Source organism: Canis lupus, chromosome X (assembly GCF_011100685.1).
Source record: "Canis lupus familiaris isolate Mischka breed German Shepherd chromosome X, alternate assembly UU_Cfam_GSD_1.0, whole genome shotgun sequence".
Lineage (NCBI taxonomy): Eukaryota > Metazoa > Chordata > Mammalia > Carnivora > Canidae > Canis > Canis lupus.
Genome location: NC_049260.1, coordinates 46,323,468 through 46,344,535, shown reverse-complemented (window position 1 = coordinate 46,344,535; position 21,068 = coordinate 46,323,468). Strand labels below are relative to the sequence as shown.

Sequence of the window (21,068 nt, the reverse complement as noted above, 5' to 3'; positions counted from 1 at the left end):
TTGCATGTGTGCAGACGTACTTCACTATTATCGAACTTTGCTAGCAAGTTACTAAAGTCTCAGGCATCCAGATTATCAAGGTCTCATTAGGAAAGGGGATTGGTGCCTGTCTTTCATTTGGACTTTAAGGTGGGGAGTAGTTGAGAAATAAGCACAAAGTATCATTTTCTGCCTTCTCTTTTCTCTTCCAACCTAGTCAACCCCTACTGAGGTTTTTTCCTGGACAAATTAGCTTCTAATTGTAGGTTAGATAATTAGCTTTTTAACATAATCACTATTTAAACACAAAAACAAGTATTTTGGCAATGAGATTTCTTTTATTCATACACACAAGATTCAACAAAATGTATCCAACTTAACAAATGGTTGTATTAAAGAAATTTTAAAAGAATTATATTGAGTCCCAGCGAAATGGAACATATGCAATTATATTAAAGTGCTGTAGACTGTAAGTGGTAGATATATAGGTTTTCTGACATGGTGTCCTGATGCATAAATCTGGAGGTAAAGCCTATGGATTAAGTAAAGAGAAACAAGACATGGTTACTATGACAATAATTTGGAATGATATTTTATAACCACTTATAAACAGGATTATTAATGCTATTTGTGTCCTCAGAATCATGGCTAATAGTTGGTTCATCTGTCTTTTTTATGTGAAAGCTTCAAATCAAGTTCTCTCATAATATTTTGAGGAGTTTCAAAACTAATATTTACAAATGGATGCTGGACTATTTTTATACATGTCTTTCAGATTTAATGAAATTTTCCCTTTTTACTTTTGTTTAAAATGACTATAATGTTGTGCATTGAAATAATGGGGACCTGCCCTGTAATTACCAGATTTGAGGGTTGATAAATCTGTACAAAGTTGAATTTATCTTTCTTCTTATTATCAAAGAAAGATGAATATATAGGTAAGCTTATTTAACACCTTGTCATATATTCTTCCAGACCATTTTATATGCTTATACATATATGTAATTTTAATGTAACCATACTATACATACTCTTTTATAATTTTTTTCACCTATAGTGTTAACTTATATGTTTTAATACATTTTTAAGGAGCTACATAATATCCTTTCTATGAATATACCATTATTTATTTAATGGAACAAGTACAGGTAAGTAATTTTCCTGCCTTTACTTGGCCTTCATAATTCCAGTATTAAATGGCCACACGATAGTGCAATAAATATTCATATTTACCTAACGTATTCCCTATTCCTGAACAACTAACTTGCAGCAGTTTTTATTATGTATAATACCACAATCAAAACACAGAGACATCTACCATTTATTGAGTATTTACTATGAAGTGAACTTTATACTATGTACTTTTTTCTACCTTTGTATTATTTCCTTAGGCTTTATGACCAGGATCTCAGGGTTGTAGGTTCAAGCCCTGCATTGGGGTCTGCACTGGGCGTGGAGACTACTTACAAAAAAGAAAAGAAAAAGAATGTCCTTCAATTTGAGTTTGTTTGAAGTTTCCTTTTTTTTCAGATTCAGATCATGCATTTTTGTCAGGAATACCATGTAAGCGATGATGTGTTCTTTGCACATCATATCATATTATGAGGCATGTGATATCAGTTTGTCCCATTATTGCTGAGGTTAAGTTTAATTCTTTGGTTAAGGTGGGGCCTGCTATATATAGTGTTCTACCATAAAGTAACCTTTTTTTTTGCTTTTGTAATTAATAAGTGATCTGTGGGGATATATTCTGAAACTATGTAAATTTTACCCACTAGTTTTATCATTAATGATGATTTTCTGATTTCATCATTTCTTATATTTATTAGTTGGCGTTGTGCTGTAGAAACTTTGTATCAGTATGAACTTATGTTTTCTCATCTTATCAAATGGGTTATATTGTTACTATCATTATCTTGATGCCCAAATTGTCCAATATTTGAGCAGTAGGAACCCCTTCAGGCTGGCTCCTGTATATTTTTGATATATTCCCATCATTCTTTGAGCAGTTCTTTACTTTTTGACATAACAAGATGATCCAGCCTCATCTTGTACTTTCTTTGCCCTAATGTTGGAATCAGCCATTTCTCTAGGAAACCTTCATCCCTTATAGTTTAGAAAGCAAGATATGAGCTAAGGTATGTTTTATGAAGAGTACCCAATGTGGTTTTGCTGGCTTTTCTGGAACCTGTTGTAATGAAGGCTTCTTGTATATAGGAGTTCTGTTCATAGATTGGACAGGACTGAGGAGGAATTGAAATAGTCCAGGAAGATGATGAGACATAAGTAGAGTCATAGTATATAGAAGAACCCAACTCATTCAAAGGAGCTACAGTTCAGTGTGGCTTCAAGTAAAGGAGTCTGAGAATGAGGCAGGTACCAGTTCATGGAAGACTTTGCCATCCAAAGGAAATTAACCTTATAGATGAGGAACCATCATAGAGGGTTTAAACTAGGTAGGAAAGAGATCAATTTTGGTAGATATACATTTTAAGTACGTTCTGCTGTCACCAATGAGAGTATGTAGGATGGGTTATATAAATGTTTAAAATTGTTTTCCAACATGGTTGACATTTTCCTTCTTAGAGGACCAGTATTACAACTACTATTACTAATGCCTCAAAAAAGATAGTTGTCAGTAGTTTAGTGGAAAGAGAGCAAGAAAGAGCCAGAGCACAAAGTAAGTTAAAGCTTGAGTCATTTTATTTATCTTTTTGTGAAATGGTGGCAACTCTTCCTTTTAGTACTGGTTTTACAGTCAGGACAGGAAGCTGAATGTCCATATTCTCCATTGAAAAATAACACAAACAAAAGTATGTATATAAGATAATGCTATCTTTTCAAATGAAAAATATTGATGAATATAAATACTGGTATATTTTATTTTTCTTTATGTTTGGTAATAACAGCAAACATTCAGTAATGTAGACATTCTACCTAGTTTGTGAGATAACCAAAATATGGAATGTAGCAACCATGTTTTTGGAAATAATTGCAGATTGCATTTTTAGCTTGAAGTTTACTATTATAACAAGTTTTATCTCTGTACTATTTACAGCCTGTATCCCAGGCCATTGGAATTGAACAACAAGCAGCTTTTCTAAAACCGGATTTAGTTAGAAGGTGAGTATTTTCACATTAATACCATGAAAACAACGAGAGTATTTTGAAGTATTTGTACTCAATAGGTGCTTGGTGAATCTTTTTTTTTTTAAGATTTTATTTCTTTATTCATTCCTTCACTTATTCATTCATGAGAGACACAGAGAGAGAGGCAGAGACATAGGCAGAGGGAGAAGCAGGCTCCATGCAGGAAGCCTGATGTGGGATTCGATCCCAGGACACCGGGATTATGCCTTGAGCCAAAGGCAGACACTCAACCGCTGAGCCACCCAGGCATCCCCTTGGTGAATCTTGATTCTTGATTAGAGAAGCTTCTGTGTTCTTGTATTTGTGTGTATGTTCAATAAAAATAAAAAGTATTGTTTTTACTTTTTTATGTTAATAATGATCATATGGATTGTTAAATTATTCACCATTTTCTTGTTCTCATTATTATATTTTTAAGAAAAGCTTATGAGAGTTAAAGGAAAGAAAGAATAGTGCAATTTAGAGTAAAAGCCCATCTAATTTAAAGAAATAAATTACAACTAGGTATATAACTGTTATTTTTTGGTAGTTGTAAACTAATATTTTTCCCTGTGTTTGTTCAAATTAGATAACTTTTATTGTTCTCTCTTCAAGTTCACTGATTCTTTCCATTGTTCGGTTCATTTTGCTATTGTACCCATTTGATGAGTTTTTAATTCTATGATTGTAATTTTTTCCAGTTTTATTGTGAAATAGTGGACATACATCACTGTATACATTTAAGGCATACACCATGATGGTTTAATTTGCATATACATTGTGGAATGATTACCACAAGAGGTTCAACTAACATCCAACTTCTTAGATAGATACAATAAAAGGAAAATAAAAAAGGAAAAAATTTCTCTTATTGTGGTGAGAACTCACAGGATATCCTTTCTTAACAATTTTCCTGTATCTCACACAGCAGTGTTAAATATAGCATGTTGTGTATTACATCCTAGTATTTATTTATCTTGTAACTGGAAGTTTGTACCTTTTGACCACCATCTTCCAGTTTTCCCTCCCTCCACCCTCTACCTCTGGTAACCACAAGTCTGATCTCTTTTTCTATGAATTTGTGTAGGGTTTTCTTTTCTTTTCTTTTCTTTTCTTTTTTTTTTTACTTTTTTGTTTTGTTTTTTTTTACATTCCACTTATGAGATTATACATTATTTGTCTTTCTCTTTGACTTATTTCACTTAGCATACTGCCTTCAAAGTCCATTGATGATGTTGCAAATGGTAGGATTTCCCTTTTTTATGGCTGAATAATATCCTACTGTGTGAGTGTATGTGTGTATGTGTATATATGCACACACCACAATTTCTTTATCCATTCATCCATCTATGGACAGACAGGTTGTTTCCATGTTCTATGTCTTGGCTCTTGTAAATAATGCTGTTATGAACACAGGGGTTCAGATATCTTTTTGAGTTAGTTTTTTTGGTTTTGAGGATATATTCCCAGAAGTCAAATTGCTGAGTCATATGGTAGTTCTATTTTTGATTTTTTGATGATCCTCCATTCTGTTTTCCAGAGTGGCTGCACCAGTTTACAGTCTGACTAACTGCACAGTAGTTATCTCTTCTCCACATTTTTGCCAGCATTTGCTATCTCAGGGACCTGGGGCCAAGCCCCACGTTGAGCCTGCTTAAGATCCTTTTTCTCTCTCTCTCTCTCTCTCCCTCTGCCCCTTCCCTGCTCATGCTCACTCGCGCTCTCTCTCTCACTCTCTCAAATACATAAATCTTTAACGAAGAAAGAAATGCAACAGATATCTGTATATTGATTTTGTATCCTGCAACTTTATTGGATTTCTTTATCTGTTCTAGCAGTTTGTGGTGGAGTTGTTTGGATTTTCTTTTCTTTTTTTTTTACGATTTTATTTATTCATTCATGAGAAACAGAGACAGAGATAGAGACACAGGCAGAGGGAGAAGCAGGTTCCATGCAGGGAGCCTGACGTAGGACTCGATTTCAGGTCTCCAGGATCATGCCCTGGGCCAAAGGTGGCACTAAACCGCTGAGCTACCCAGGCTGCCCATGGGTTTTCTATATATAGTATCATGTCTTCTGCAAATAGTGAAAGTTTTAGTTCTTACTACCAATCTGGATGCCTTTTATTTATTTATTTTTGTCTTTGTTGTCTGATTGCTGTGGCTTGATTTCCAGTACTATCTTGAATAAAAGTGAAACAATAGACTTCCTTGACTTGTTGCTGACCTTAGGAGAACGAGAACGTTCTCAGTTCTTCCTCATTAAGTATGATGTTACTTGTGGGTTTTATATAGATGGCCTTTATTATGTTGAGGTATGTTTCCTCTAAACCCATTTCACTGAGAGTTTTAATCATAAATGGATGTTGTACTTTGTCAAATGCTTTTGCTCCATCTATTGAAATGATCATATGGTTCTTATTCATTCTCTTATTGATGTGATGTAATGTATTAATAGATTTGCAACTATTAAACCACCCTTACAATCCAAGAATAAATCCCACTTAATTGTGGTGAATGATTTTTTAATGTATTGTTAGATTTGATTTGCTAGTATTTTGTTGAGGATTTTTGCATCTGTATTCATCAAGGATAAAGGATATTGGCCTGTGGTTCTCTTTTTTCGTGGTATCTTTATCTGATTTTGCAAATTTTCTATTTCTTCCTGCTTCAGTTTTGAGAGTTTATATAATTCCATGGATTTATCCATTTCTTCTAGGTTGTCCAGTTTGTTGTTATATAGTTTTTCATAATATTCTCCAATAATTGTTCATATTTCTGTGATGTCAGTTGTTATTTCTCCTCTCATTTGTGATTTTGTTTATTTGGGTCCTTTCTCTTTCCTTTTTTTTTTAAAGATTTTAATTATTTATTTGAGAGAGAGAGAGAACACAAGTGGGAAGAGGGGCAGAGAGAAAGGGAGGAGCAGACCCCCTGCTGAGCAGAAGCTTGATGTGGGCCTTGATTCCAGGTCCTAGGATCATGACCTGAGCTGAAGGCAGACACTTAACCAACAGAGCCACCCAGGTGCACCTCCTTTCTCTTTTCTGAGTCTGGCTAGAGGTTTGTTTTATTAATTTTTTTCAAAGAAGCAACTTCTGGTTTCATTGGTCTGTTCTATTTTTTTAGTTTCTATATCATTTATTTCTGCTCTAATCTTTATTATTTCCTTCCTTCTGCCAGTTTCAGGTTTTGTTTGTGTTTTTTTCTAGCTCCTTTAGGTGCAAGGTCAGGTTGTTTGAGAGTTTTCTTGCTTTTTGAGGTAGGCTTGCATTGCTATAAACTTCCACATTGGAACAGCTTTTGCTGCATCCCCAAGGTTTTGGACCATTGTGTTTCCATTTTCATTTGTTTCTTTATTTCTTCTTTTATTTCCTGGTTGAGCCATTCATTGACTGTTGCATGTTATTTAACCTGCATGTATTTGTGGTCTTTCCAGATTTTTTCTTGTGATTGACTTCTAGTTTCATAGCATTGTGGTCAGAAAATATGCATGGTATGGCTTCAGTCTTCTTGAATTTGTTGTGGCTTGTTTTGAGAGCCACCATGTGATCTATTCTGTAGATTGTTCAGTGTGCACTTGAAAAGAACGTGTATTCTGCTGTTTTAGGATGGAATGTTCTGACTGTATCTGTTAAATCCATCTATTCCAGTATTTCATTCAAAGCCAGTGTTTCCTTGTTGCTATCTTTTAAAAAATATTTTATTTATTTATTTGAGCGATTAAGAGAGGGTGAGCGAGCAAGCATGAGTGAGGGGAGGAGTTGAGGGAGAGGCAGACTTTCTGTTGAGCAGGGAGCCCAACACGGGGCTCGATCCCAGGACCCTGAGATCATGAGCTGAGCCCAAGGCAGATGCTTAACTAACTGAGCCACCCAGGCACCCTGGTATTCTGTTTAAATGATCAGTCCATTGATATAAGTTGGGTATTAAAGTACTCAACTACTGTATGATTATTGATTATTTGTATCTGTTATTAACTTTTTGTCTTTGTTGCTCATCTGTTGGGTGCCTAGATGTTTATAATTGTTACATCTTCTTGTTGGATATCCCCTTTATGATTATATAGTGTCCTTCTTTGTTTCTTGTCACAGTCTTTTTTTTTTAATTTTTATTTATTTATTTATGATAGTCACAGAGAGAGAGAGAGGCAGAGACACAGGCAGAGGGAGAAGCAGGCTCCATGCACCGGGAGCCCGACGTGGGATTCGATTCCGGGTCTCCAGGATCGCGCCCTGGGCCAAAGGCAGGCGCCATACCGCTGCACCACCCAGGGATCCCACAGTCTTTGTTTTAAAGTCTATTTTCTCTGATATAAGCTTTGCTCCTCCATCTTTCTTTTGACATCCATTTTCTTGATTGATGTTTCTCCACCTCCTCATTTTCAATCTGTTGGTGTCTTTGAATCTAAAATGAGTCTCTTATAGGCCACTTGCAGATGGATCTTATTTTCTTTTTTTCTTTTTTTTTGGGGGGGGGGGAATCTTATTTTCTTATCCATTCTGTCCCCCTATGACTTTTGATTAGAGCATTTAGTCCATTTACCTTCAAAGTAATTATTGATATATTGTCATTTTATTCTGTGTTTTGTGGTTTGTTTCTGAAGATTTTCTCTGATCCTTTATTGTTTTATTTCTTTCACAGTTTGGTGATTTTCCTTATTGATATATTTGGATTTTTTCTCTTTGTCCTTTACATATTTATTAGTGGTTTTTGAGATATGGTTGCCATTAGGTTGTATGTGACCTCTTCTGCATGTAGCAGTCTGTATTAATTTGATGGTTGTTTAAGTTTGGGCCTATTCTTTACTCCTCTCCTCCCCACATTTTAGATATATTTTGTCATATTTCATATAGTTACATATTTTACGTGTTTTGCATTTATTTTGTGAATATCTTGACTGAATTTTTACAGAAATATTAATCTTTACTGCTTAGTTTCCTACCTTTATACTTTTACTTTTGTTCTCTCCTTCCCACTCTAGGAATCCCCTTTAATATTTTTTACAGAGCTGGCTTAGCAGTCATGAACTCCTTCAGTTTTTATTTGTCTGGGAAACTCTTTATCTCTCCTTCTATTCTGAATGAGAGCCTTGGTGGATAGTTTTCTTGACTGCAGATTTTTCTCATTGGGCACTTTGAATCTATCATGCTGCTCCCCTCTGGCTTGCAGAGCTTTTGCTGAAAAATCCTCTGCTGGCCCCACTTTGTGAGCCTTACTTAGTGAGCATGAGTGGGGGGAGGAACTGAGGGAGAGGGAGAAGCAGACTCCTCACTGAGCTGGGACCCCAATGTGGGATTTGATTCCGCGACTCCCAAGATCTTGACCTGAGCTGAAGGTAGATGCTTAACCAACTGAGCTATCCAGGTGCCCCATGGAGTTTCTCTTTTATGTTACTATATTTTTTTGCCTTGCTGCTTTTATTTTTTTATCATTGTATTTTGCCAATTTAATTACAATATATCTTGGTATGGATCTCCTTTTATTGATTTTGTTGGGCATTTTCTGTGCCTCCTGGATCTGGATGTCTGTTACCTTCCCCAGATTAGGGCAGTTTTCAGCTTTTACTTCTTACAATAAATTTTCTACTCCATTTTCTCTTTCTTCTTCTAGGACTCCTATAATACGAATGTTATTACATTTGGTGTAGTCACTGTGTTCCCTAAGCCTATTTTCATTTCTCATAATTCTTTTTTCTCTCTTGTTCAACTTGATTAGTTTTCAGTATTCTGTATTCTAGGTCACTAATTTGTTCCTCTGCTTCTTCCATCCTGCTCTTCATTCCGTCAAGTGTGCTTCTCATTTTGTTTAATGAGCCCTTTATCATTGCTATGTTATTCCTTATCTCTGTATTATGGATCTCACTAATGTCTTCCACTCTTTTCTCAAGTCCAGTGAGTATGTTTGTGAACATTACTTTAAATTCTCTATCAGGCATGTTACTAATTTCCTTTTTGCTTAGATTTCTGGCCGTGGCCTTGTCCTATTCTTTCATTTGGGATAAATTTCTCTGTCTTCTCATTTTACTGATATTTCTGTGCCTCTTTCTCTGTTAGGAAAGTCAGCTACATCTTCTGTTCTTAAGGATAATGGCCTTCTGATGAATAGGTCCTTGTGCCCTGCTCAGTAGTATCCCTGTTCCACAGGGCCTGTAGCTTGCTGGAGTGTCTCCAGTGTGTCCTGCATATGCTCTTATTTTGTCCTAGGCACTTTGTCCTTCAGGTCAGTTGTCTGCAGAGACTTTGCTTGCTGGTTGTGGGCAGCGTTTTGTCCCCTTGCCTGAAGTGGCATGTTTTAACTAGGTGTGCTCTGGTCTGTTTCTCACCACCACTGTAACTGAGGCTCTGCAAAATTCCTGTCAGGAGACAATGTGTAAGCAGAGTTTGGGGCCAGTCTTCTGGGGAGGTGGCCTGCCACGGTGGGAGTATGGCAAAAGAGCTGGGAAATCAAGGTACCACTGGAATGTGGGAGAGGCAGAGCTTGGTGTAAGCATGTTAGGTAGGGATTGTCAGAGTTGTGCTGGTTCCTGTGGTGGCCCTGTGCTTACACTTAGGGTCAGGGGAAGGAAATAGCACCACCTAGCTCCTTTCTTCCTGAAGGTTTCTCTCCGTGAATGCTGCCTTTCTGGGATATGGTCTGAAATGAATAAATAACCTCCCCACTTTGTACTCCAGGTACTCTTCATATCACTCTTTCCACACTGTATACCCACAGGTTGTTTGCCTGTCTACTCTGCAAGAGCAGCACAATCCCCTGTGGATTGTATCCCAGCCAAGCCCAGTGACCTTTAAAACTCCAGGCTTTATGCCCCACTGATTGTCAAGAGTCACAAAATTTGACCTCTCTTGCTACGGGGATTTGTTTTCCCATTCACTACCCTGTATGGGTAGTCTGTAACCCTTTCCTGTGACCACTGCTTCCTCCCCACCCCAGTGGCTGCAGTCTATTTCTCTCCCCAGCCACGTCTCCACACTTTCTGTCTTCTTCAGTGTGGCCTCTTCTTTACTTTTAGTTGTGTAGTTCATTCTTCTAGTCTTCAGGTTAATTTCTGGTGTATTTTGGATGATTTGATAGTTACCTGGTTGTATTCATGGGACAGGTGAGCATAGGGGTTCCTCTTACTCTGCTACCATCTTCCAAGAAGTCACTACTACATATTTTTAGTCTCATTTTCATTTTTTGTTTTTTTCTCCTACCCTGTTCTTATGTCCTGCACTTCATCTGTCTATACTCTATTGAGTTCAATACATAAACAGGTATATTTTGATAGAAAATTGTTTGTTAGGAGTTGTATTTGAACACATTAATAATATACCCCAAAACAAACAAGATAAAATTGATCGAGAGCATCCTCTGATAAAAGGTTCCATAAAGGTCCATCAATGACAGTGTTTTTATTTCATTCCTACTACTGTCAGGTGACTGCCAGATAAATACATATTATCTCAGTTTTTCATAACTTTGAAAAACATCTTTATTGAGATACAATTCACATACCATTAAATTAACCAATCTTAAGTATACAATTTGCTTTTTGTATATTCTCAGATATTATATTTCTTATTTTCCTTAAACTCATTATGTATAATTTTATAATTGGAGTTTTTCTAGAATTTTACCATCAGAATGGAATTCTTCTAGACATCATAGAATTTCAGATGTTAATTCTGATTTGGGTTAAGTACTGTGCTTTGAGAATCATCGAATACTGTTTTCTCTGAGAAATTGAATAGGAGTTGCTTTTGTTTTTTTTCTAATAACTAGTTTGAATCATGATGTGGCATTTGTGAAGGAAAACATCAATACCCCTGATAACCCATGTGGAAATGGCAAACAAGATCGGATCAAACAAAGAAGAGCTTCCTGTCCTCGACCAGAGAAGGGGACTAAATTCCAACTTACTGTCCTTCAGGTCAGTGTGTAAATATTATTTGGTTAAGAGTGTGTGTAGAGGTGTATGTTGACAGATTGGGGCCATGTTGCTTCAGACAGGAGTATAGAGCATTGTGAAATGCTAACATATCTTTCATTAAAAATTTTTCTGATACGAGTATTATGTACTAGGAAATATTAGGAAGAAAATAAAAATTACTTTTTATAACCTCTCAGAAATAGTTCCTATTAATGTTTTAGTTTTCATCTTTTTTTCCCTCTATATGTATGTGTAGTATTTTACATGATTAAGGTTGTAATAGTACTAGTAATAGTAGCAAATTTATTGTATTCTTTTGTGGTAGAACTTCAAATGTTATGCATTTGTTTTATCATTTAATCCTTCAGTAACCCTGTATGATAGGTGTTGGTATACTCATCTTTATGAATAAAGATACTAAAGATTATAGAAGTAAAGTAATTATCCTGTGGTCATTGTATTAGCAAGTGATAGATCTGAATCCAATTCAGACTTTAAAGCTGTTATTTCTAACCAATGTGATATATGTTTTGGATGGATGCTTAAACCTATATATATAATTTCATATTCTTTTTCTTTTGCTGAACACACATACATGCATAACAAATATATTAAGTTTATTAGGTTTTTAACTTTAATTCCAGTATAGTTAACATACAGTGTTGTATTAGTTTCAGGTATACAATATAGTTACTCAGTAGTTATGTACAATCCTTAGTGCTCATTATGATAAGTGTATTCTTTAATCTGTATCATCTATTTCACCCATCCCTCATATTCCTCCCCTGTGTTAAAAACCTGTTCTCTGTAGTCTGTTTCTTGGTTGTCTCTCTTTTTTTCAATTGTTTGTTTTATTTCTTAAATAACAAAATGAGTAAAATCCTATGGTATTTGTCTTTCTCTCACTGACTTCCTGTGCTTAGAATTTCACTTTTGAGCTCCATCCATTTTGTTGCAATTGACAAGATTTCATTCTTTTTTATGGCTGAATAATATTACATTTTATATATATATACCACATCTTCTTTATCCATTCATCAATTGATGGACACTTGAGCTGCTTCCATATCTTGGTTATTCTAAATAGTGCTGCTATTAACACAGGGGTGTATATATCCCTTTGAATTAGTGTTTATGTATTCTTTATGCAAATACCCAATAGTGCAATTGCTGCATTGTGGGGTAGTTCTATTTTTAACTTTCTGAGGACCCTCCATACTGTTTTCCACAATGGCTACACCAGTTTGTGTTCCAAGTAGCAGTGCTTGAGGGTTCTTTTTTCTCCACATCCTCCTCAACAGGTGTTCTTTCTTGTGTTGTTGATTTTAGCCATTCTAACAAGCGGGAGATAATAGCTCATTGTAGTTTTGATTTCCGTTTCTGTGATGATGAGCATCTTTTCACATGTCTGTTGGCCATTTGAAAATCTTTGGAAAATGTTTATGTTCTTTGTAATTGGATTATTTGTTTTTGTGTGTTGAGTTTTATAAATTCTTTTTTTTAAATTTTTATTTATTTATGATAGTTACAGAGAGAGAGAGAGGCAGAGACACAGGCAGAGGGAGAAGCAGGCTCCATGCACCGGGAGCCCGATGTGGGATTCAATCCCGGGTCTCCAGGATCGCGCCCTGGGCCAAAGGCAGGCGCCAAACCGCTGCGCCACTCAGGGATCCCTATAAATTCTTTATATATTTTGCATACTAGCAATATGGTATACACTATACTAGCAGATATATACAGATATATAAAACAAAATTCGTTTTGTTAATTGCTTCCTTTGCTGTGTAGAAGCTTTTGATTTTGATGTAGTCCCATTAGATCATTTTTGCTTTTGTTTCCCTTTCTTCGAGAGATAACTAGAAAGTAGTTGTTAGTGCTGATGTCAAGAAGTTACTGCTTGTGTTCTCTTCTAGGATTTTTAGTTTTAAGTCTTACATTTAGATCTTTAACCCATTTTGAATTTATTTTTGTATATGGTGTAAGAAAGTGGTGGAATTTCATTTTTTGTGTGTTGCTGTCCAGCTTTTCCAACACCATTTTGTTGAAGAGACTGTCCTTTTACCATTAGATATTGTTTCCTGCTTTGTTGAAGATTAACTGGCCCTAAAGTTGTGAGTTTACTTCTGGATTTTCTATTATTTTTCATTGATTTATGTGCTTATTTTTGTGAGTGTCATACTGTTTTGATTAATACAGCTCAGTTGTATAACTTGATGTCCAGATTCGTGAAGATTTGTGAAGCCTCCAGTTTTCTTTCCTTTTTCATTTTTTAAAAATCTATTTCTTTATTTTAGAGAGAGTGAGTGCATGAATTGACGGAGGGGTACAGGGAAAGGGAGAGAGGCAGACTGCTCACTGAGTGTGGAGCCCAATGTGAAGCTCGATTTCACAACCCTGAGATCATGACCTGAGCTGAAATCAAGAGTTGGACACTTAACTTACTGAGCCATGCAGGTGCCCCTGCTTTTCCTTTTTAAACACTGATTTTTGTGTGTATGTTCATCAGGGATATTGGCCTGTAGTTCTCTATCTTTTTAAAAATATTTTATTTATTTATTTGAGAGAGAGAAAGAGAACACGAACAGGGGGAGAAGCAGAGGGAGCAGCAGACTCCCCGCTGAGCAGGAAGCCTGAAGTGGGGCCTGATCCCAGGACCCTGAAATCATGACCTGAGTCAAAGGCAGATGTTTAACTGACTAAGCCGCTCAGGGACTCCTGTAGTTCTCTTTTTCAGTGGTGTCTTTATTTGATTTTGGTATCAGGGTAATGCTGGCAGCATAGAGTAAATTTGCTAGTTTTCCTTTCTTCTCTATTTTTTGGAATAGTTTGAGAAGGATAGGTATTAACTGTTCTTTATTTTTTTAAAGATTTTTAAATTTATTCATGAGACACACACACACACAGAGAGAGAGAGAGAGAGAGAGAGAGAGAGAGAGAGAGGCAGAGACACAGGCAGAGGGAGAAGCAGGCTCCATGCAGGGAGCCCGATGTGGGACTCAATCCGGTGTCTCCAGGATCAGGCCCTGGGCTGAAGGTGGTGCTAAACCGCTGAGCCACCAGGGCCTCCCGGTATTAATTGTTCTTTAAATGTTTGGTAGAATGCACTTGTGAAGCCATTTGGACCTGGACTTTTGTTTTTTGGGAATTTTTTGATTACTCTTTCTTTCCTGGTTATCTGTTCAAATTTTCTATTCCCTTCTGTTTTCAGTTTTGATAGTTTGTTTCTAGGAATTTATCCATTTCTTCTAGGTTGCCCAATTTCTGGTATATAGTTTTTCATAATATTCTCAAGATAATTTCTATGTGTGGTGTTTATTATTTCTCTTAGCTTATTTGTGATTTTATTTATTTAAGCCTTTTCTTTTTTCTTGATAAGTCTCGGTAGAGGAGCTAGTCCTTGCTTTCACTGGTCTGTTCTACTGTTTTTCTTTTTTTTTTTTTTTCAGTTTCTGTATCATTTGTTTCTGCTCTAATTTTTATTATTTCCTTCTTTCTGCCAGTTTCAGGTTTTGTTTGTGTTTTTTTCTAGCTCCTTTAGGTGCAAGGTCAGGTTGTTTGAGAGTTCTCTTGCTTTTTGAGGTAGGCTTGCATTGCTATAAACTTCCACATTGGAACAGCTTTTGCTGCATCCCCAAGGTTTTGGACCATTGTGTTTCCATTTTCATTTGTTTCTTTATTTCTTCTTTTATTTCCTGGTTGAGCCATTCATTGACTGTTGCATGTTATTTAACCTGCATGTATTTGTGGTCTTTCCAGATTTTTTCTTGTGATTGACTTCTAGTTTCATAGCATTGTGGTCAGAAAATATGCATGGTATGGCTTCAGTCTTCTTGAATTTGTTGTGGCTTGTTTTGAGAGCCACCATGTGATCTATTCTGTAGATTGTTCAGTGTGCACTTGAAAAGAACGTGTATTCTGCTGTTTTAGGATGGAATGTTCTGACTGTATCTGTTAAATCCATCTATTCCAGTATTTCATTCAAAGCCAGTGTTTCCTTGTTGATTTTTTGTTTAGATGATGTGTCCATTGATGTAAATGGGGTGTTAATGTCCCCTACTATTATTGTATTATTATTGATGTTTATGTATTAACCATTTTATGTATTTGGGTGCTCCCATGTCAGGTTTGTAAGTATTTACAGTTGTTATACGTTCTTGTTGGATTGTCCCCTTTATTTGTCATGTCCTTCTTTGTGTCTTCTTACATTCTTGGTTTTAATGTCTAGTTTGTCCAATGTAAGTATTGCTATTCAGGTTTTCTTCTGACATCCATTTGCCATGATAGATGTTTATCCATCCTCTCACTTTCAGTCTTCAGGTGTCTTTAGGTGTAAAATCAGTCCCTTATAGGCAGCATATAGATGAGCATTGTTTTCTTATTCATTCTTTTACCATATGTCTTTTCATTGGAACATTTAATCTGGTTATTACATCAAAAGTAATTGATGGATGTGTATTTATTACATTTTATTACTTGTTTTGTGGTTGTTTCTAAAGATTTTCTCCAACTCTTTCTTGGCTTTTTCTCTTTCATGTATTGATTTTTTAGTGATATATTTGGATTTCTTTCTCTTTGAATATTAGTGGTCTTGATATATGATGTAATGTTTGATGTATGATAAATTTGATATATCATCTAATGCATATTGCAGTCTGTATTAGGTTGATGGTCATTTAAGTTTGAACCCATTCTTAACTCTTGTCCTCCCCATGTTTCAGGTATATGGTAGTTCATTTTATCCTTTTTTAAGTGAGTTTCTTAACTGATTTTTTACAGAAATACTCACTTTTATTACTTTCTATTTCCTATATCTCTACTGTCACTTTTTTGTTTTTACTTTTAAAGTTTGTTTGTTTCTTTGTTTTAGAGAGAGAGCACTTGCATACTAGTGGGGAGAGGGACAGAGAGAGAGGGGAGAGAAAATCTATAGCAGACCCTCTGCTGTGCACAGAGCCCATCATGGGGCTCAATCTCACCATCCTGAGATCATGACCTGAACTGAAATCAAGAGTCAGATGTCGAACCTATTGATCTGCTCAGGTGCCCCATATAACTGTCACTTTTGCATTCTCTTTTCCACTCAGAGTCCTTTTTAGTATTTCTTGCAGGGCTAGTTTAATGATCATGAATTGCTTTAGTTTTTGTCTGTGAAACTCTATCTCTTCTTTTATACAGAAAGATAGCTTTACTGGATAGAATATTCTTGGCTGCAGATTTTTTCCCACTTAGCCCTTTGAATAGATCATGCCACTCTCTTTTGGTTTGCAAAGTTTCTGTTAAAAAATCTCTTGCTAGTCTTATGGTTTTTCCTCTGTAAGTTAAGGATTTCTCTCATCTTTCTGCTTTTGAAATTTTTTTCTTTGTTACTATATTTTCCACATTTAATTACAGTATGTCTTTGTGTCAGTCTCTGCTTTTTTTATTCTGTTGGGGGTTCTCTATGGCTTCTGGAACTGGATTTTGCTTCCTTTCCCATATTGGGGAGGTTTTCAACTATTATTTCTTGAAATAAATTTTCTGTTCCCACCCCCTTCTCTCTTCTTTTTCTGGGCTCAAGTTATTTGAATCTTATTACATTTGATGGATTGACCAAGTTCCCTAAGTCTATTCTTTTTTTGCATAGTTCTTTTGTCTCTTGTTCAGCTTAATTACTTTCCACTAGTCTTTCTTCCAGGTCACTAATTAATTTCTCTACTTCTACCTTGCTATTCATTCCATGAAGTATGTTTCTCATTTCTTTGTGCCCTTTTATCTCTGTTATGTCTTTACTTATCTCTGTGTTATGGGTCTTACTCATGTCTTCCATTCGTTTCTCAGTTCAGTGAGTTTCCTTATCTTTTTTTTTACATTCTCTATGAGGCATTTTACTTATGTCTCTGAGTATGGCCTTGTCCAGTTCTTTTATTTGGGGTAAGTTTTTGTCTCCTCATTTTGTCTGGCTCTCTATGTCTATTTTTGTGTGAAGATGGTCACTTGTATCTTCTGCTATTGAAAATAGTGACTTTATGTGGCGCCTGGGTGGCGCAGATGGTTGGGTGTCTGACTCTTGGTTTCAGCTCCGGTTGTGATCTTAGAGTTGAGTTTGAGCCCCACCTTGAGCCCTGCATCAGGCTCCATGCTCATCATGGAGTCTGCTTGAGATTCTCTTTCCCTCTCCCTCCTCCCTCTCCCTCACCTTCTGCCTCTGCCTCCTGCACTCTCTCTCTCTCTCTCTCAAAATGAATACATAAATCTTTGGGGGAAAAAAAGAAAGAAATTAGTGACTTTATGAAGAAGGGGCCCTGGAGTGCTCTGGAGTTCAAGGACCTCTGTTCACCAGAAACTGGAACTTCAGGAAAGTATCCTATGTATGTTGTTTACAACCTGCTGTTGTGTCTGGGTCAGTTTTCCTTTCATTGCAGTCATCTGCACTGTCTCTTTACTTGTTGTGGCTGTGGTTGCTCTCTCTGGTGTTAGTGGGCCCCAGGCAGGCCCATTTGAGAGGCTGTGCCCACTGAGGAACTTGGGAGTGGGGCTGCCATGTTAGCAAAGTTTGTGCTGTGCCATGAGTCCTATCCAGGATCTCCTGAAGTGCTGCCATGTCTGGGGACTATGCGCTATTGAGGCCAGGGGCATGTGGTTGAGCTTGACTCACAATAGTGGCTGGGGGATCATGGCTGGGCAATACACATGAGGGTTGGTGGGTTTGTACAGTTGGACATGGTGGATGTACCTGTTGCCCCATGGCAGCTGTGCACCCTGCAGCTGAGTGGGGTACATATGCATATTTAACAAAATTTGCCCTAAGCCTAGCACCAAGACTAGCAGGTTTGTAGTAGGCAAGTTCTCAGCCAAAACCATGGGTGTGGCACAGTGCTAGTGGGTTAGGTAGCAAGCACTTTTGCAGTCCCATCTCCCACAGATGTCTCTGTGCTTATGCTGAGGTGCAGTGGAGAAAATTGGCACCTGCCAGCTCCAAAATCAGTACGAACATATCTGTCTCCTGTTTTCCCCCAGCTTTGTGTGAACTGCCATTTTTATGTTGCCTCTCCACAGGTTGCTGTCTTTTTAAGGGTGATAGCCCAGCTATCACTTGCCTTCCTGGCTTGCCTAGTGCTGATTCAGCTGACCTCTAAAGCCCCACTGGTTTTACAAGCTCCTAGAATTCAACACCTCTAGTTCTTAAAGCCAAACTTTATAGGGAGTAGTCTTCCTTACTTGAGTTCCCTGGTGTGAGGGCCTGTTTCTCTGCTTTCATTGTATGCACAACTAGTCCCTTCTGCAGGCGGCCTCCTTCACCTTACTAACCTTTGAGATGAAGCTTCCTCCCTATATTTATTTATGGAGTTTGTTTTACCAGTCTTTGGATCACTCTCCAGTTTATTGACTTGGATGTGAATGATACCCAGTTGAAAATACAGGATGGGGTGAGCTCTGGGTCCTCCTACTCTACCATCTTGCCGAGCTCTGATTCTCTCTTCTGCCCATTTTGTATCCAGATTATTTTTTGTGTTGAGTTGTAGAATTTCTTTATATATTTTGGATAATAACCCATTATTGGATATGTTATTTGCAAATATGTTCTCCCATTCAGTAGGTTTTTCAGTTTTTTATCTTTTATTTTTTTTTAAAGATTTTATTTATTCATGAGAGACTGAGAGTGAGAGGCTGAGACACAGGCAGAGAGAGAAACAGGCTCCATGCAGGGAGCCTGATGCGGGATTTGATTCCGGGACTCCAGGATCACACCCTGGGCCTAAGGGAGGCGCTCAACCGCTGAGCTACCCAGGCATCCCTGTTTTTCAGTTTTATTGATTGTTTCCATTGCTGTACAGAAACTTTTTATTTTGATATAGGCCCAGTTGTTCATTTCTGCTTTTATTTCCTATGCCTCAGGAGACATATCTAGAACAATGTTGGTACAGCCAGTGTCACAGAAATTACTGCCTGTGTCCCTTTCTAGGATTTTTATGGTTTTAGGCCTCTCATTTAATTCTTTCATCCATTTTGAATTTATTTTTGTGTATGGTATATGAAAGTGTTCCAGTTTCCGTCTTTTGCCTGTAGCTCTCTAGTTTTACCCAACACTATTTTTCAAAGAGACAGTCTTTTTCCAATTGTATATTCTTGCCTCTTTTGTTGAAGATTAATTGACCATATAATTGTGTATTTATTTCTGGCCTTCTGTCCTATTCTGTTGATCTGGGTGTTGGTTTCTGTGCCATTACCATACTGTTTTGATTATAACGTCTTTGTGGTATAACTTGACATCCGGAATTGTGTTACCTCTAGCTTTGCTTTTCTTTTTGAGGATTGCTTTGGCTAATGAGGGTTTCTTGTGGTCACATACAAATTTTAGTACATTTTGTTCTGGTTCTGTGAAAAATGTTATTACTTTGATAGAGTTTGTGTTAAATGTATAGATTGCTTTGGGTTGTATGGTCATTTTAACAATATTTGTTCTTTCAGTCCATTAGCATGAATATCTTTCCATTTATTTGTGTCATATTCATCTTTCATCAGTATTTTATAGTTTTCAGGGTACAGGTCTTTCACCTCTTTGGTAAGTTTACTCCAAGGTATTTTATTATTTTTGGTGCATTTGTAAATGTGATTGCTTTCTTTCTCTTTCTGGTGATTCATCACTAGTGTTTTGAAATGCAACTGATTTTTGTCCATTGATGTTTTATCCTGCGACCTTAGTAAATTCATTTATCAGTTCTAGTAGGGTTTTTTTTTTTTTTAGCTTTTCTATATTTAGTACCACATCATCTGCAAATAATGAAAGTTTTACATCTTCCTTACCGATTTGGATTCCTTTTATTTGTTTTTGTCATCTAATTGCTGTGGCTGGGACTTGCAGTACTATGTTGAGTAAAGTGATGAAAATGGACATCCTTGAATTTTTCCTGACCTTGGGGGGGAAAGGTTTCCATTTTTCATCATTGAGCGTGATATTATCTATGGATATATTATCTATGTATATATTATATATGTCTATGGATATAATATAGATATTATCTATGGATTATGTTGAGGTTTGTTCCTTATAAACCTATTTTATTGAGGGTTTTTATCATGAAAGGATGTTGTGCTTTGTCATATATTTTTGCCGCACCTATTGAAATGATCATATGGTTCTTATCCTTTCTCATGTCGATGTGTGTATCATGTTGATTGATTTGCAAATATTGAGCCACCCTTGCATCCCAGGAATAAATTCCACTTGATTGTGGTGAATGATTTTTTTATTGTGTTGGATTCAATTTGGTAGTATTTTGTTTAGTATTTTTGCATCCATGTTTATCAGGGATATTAGCATATAGTTAGTTTTTTTTTTTTCTGTAGTTTCTTTATCTGCTTTTGGCATCCAGTTAATGCTGGCCTCATAGAATGAATTTGGAAATTTTCCTTCTCTATTTTTTGTAATTAGTTTAATTTCTTCTGTTGTTTGTCATTTAGGTTGTTTCTTTCTGTCAGTCTCTTTGTCTGCCAGTCTGTCATCTTTAAATTTTTGTCTTTCTCTTTCCTTTTGTCTGTTTGTCTGTGTGTGTCTCTCTGTAGCAAACACTTTTGAACACAGATCTTTATAAGCCTCCCTGATTCTTTTTAATGCTTCATTCTTAGAATTAATGGGTGAAAAAGTGACAAAAAGCAAAAAACTAACCTCATTAATACAAAGAATAAAAGTGGTTGGCAGGCAGGATTTGTTGGGGATTTGTCGTTTTGTTGGGGAGGATGTATGTACAGCAAAGGGAATATAGTGACATTGTGATAACGATATTTGGTGACAGATGGTGAGTACATTTACCTTGATTAGCCAGTTCCAATTGAGTGACATGTGGAATTGTTAAATCAGTATGTTGGACACCTGAATTCAGTATAACACTGTATGTTAATTATATTTCAATTTAAAATAAATTAATAAAACTAGTGAAACTGTATGAAGATTTAAAAAATTTAAAAATATGTATTGATAGATGCGCTGTCCCAAAAGGTTGGACCAATATACATTTCCATTAGCGGTGCATTTTCTTTTTTTTAAAGATTTTATTTATTTATTCATGAGA

General features: G+C 36.5%; 1 protein-coding gene across 3 annotated transcripts in view; it reads left to right on the top strand.

Annotated features, from left to right (window-relative positions):
* WNK3 (WNK lysine deficient protein kinase 3) overlaps window positions 1–21,068 on the top strand; it is a 160,777-nt gene that overhangs the window by 103,958 nt on the left and 35,751 nt on the right. For all 3 annotated transcript variants that reach the window (XM_038587520.1, XM_038587521.1, XM_038587519.1), the window contains exons 11-12: window positions 3,038–3,102; window positions 10,872–11,019. In XM_038587520.1, the coding sequence (XP_038443448.1) occupies window positions 3,038–3,102; window positions 10,872–11,019 (213 nt within the window). The remainder of the gene's footprint in view (window positions 1–3,037; window positions 3,103–10,871; window positions 11,020–21,068) is intronic.